Source organism: Pteropus vampyrus, unplaced genomic scaffold, assembly GCF_000151845.1.
Source record: "Pteropus vampyrus isolate Shadow unplaced genomic scaffold, Pvam_2.0 Scaffold257, whole genome shotgun sequence".
Classification (NCBI taxonomy): domain Eukaryota; kingdom Metazoa; phylum Chordata; class Mammalia; order Chiroptera; family Pteropodidae; genus Pteropus; species Pteropus vampyrus.
The window spans coordinates 1179388-1180099 of record NW_011889038.1 but is presented as its reverse complement, the minus strand read 5'-3'; the positions used below and the strand labels follow the sequence as shown (position 1 = coordinate 1180099).

Sequence of the window (712 nt, the reverse complement as noted above, 5' to 3'; positions counted from 1 at the left end):
CAAGAGACCGAGAACCTTGGAGCGGCCACAACAGGCGCAGTCTACGTGCTCTGGCCGGCAAAGAACCAGGATCGCCCAGCCACCGCAGTACCCAACGCTCGGGACCTGACTGATCCCGCGGAGGCGAAGGTCCGTCACAAAGCCCAACCTGCCCCACGCCACGCCAGCGCCACGGGCCAGGTGTGTAGAGGCCCACGTGCGCTGAGCATCCGGGCCCTCGGTGGCGGGGCCGCACATGCGCCGTACGCCTGGGCAATGGGGGCGTGGCTGCACATGCGCCCTACGCCTGGCCCGCGGCGGCGGGGCCGCAATGCGCCCTGCAACTGGACTGTTGGGGGCGGGGCCGCACACGCGCAGTGCGCCTGGGCGCTCGGAGGCGGAGCCGCGGGAGGAAGCATTAGTGTGACGGGTGCCTTTCCGCTACCTCTCATGCGTGCATATCGTGGGGGCCCTGCCCAGCCCCCCGCTGAGCGCGTGGTGAGGGGCTGCACTGGGAGAGGCTGCACGGTGCCCTGTGGCACTCAGCCCGCTCCGTGTTCTTTCAGGAATGCAGCTTGTTCTACTCCAAGCGGTTTTGCCTCCCTTGTGTCCAGGAGAACATCGCTGCCTTCCCTCAGGAAATCCGGCAAGACTTGCAGAAAAGGAAGGTTCCACCAAAGAGGCCCGCCGCCCAGCCCAGCTCTCGGGCCTGAGTGCGGCTGGCTGCCAGGTC

At 67.7% G+C, this 712-nt stretch overlaps 1 protein-coding gene across 1 annotated transcript in view; it reads left to right on the top strand.

The window, feature by feature from the left end:
- Positions 1 to 712, top strand: part of CDPF1 (cysteine rich DPF motif domain containing 1) — a 6575-nt gene that overhangs the window by 4842 nt on the left and 1021 nt on the right. Inside the window, exon 3 of the mRNA XM_023520346.1 lies at positions 498 to 709. Coding sequence (XP_023376114.1) covers positions 498 to 692 — 195 coding nt within the window. The 3' untranslated portion in view covers positions 693 to 709. The remainder of the gene's footprint in view (positions 1 to 497; positions 710 to 712) is intronic.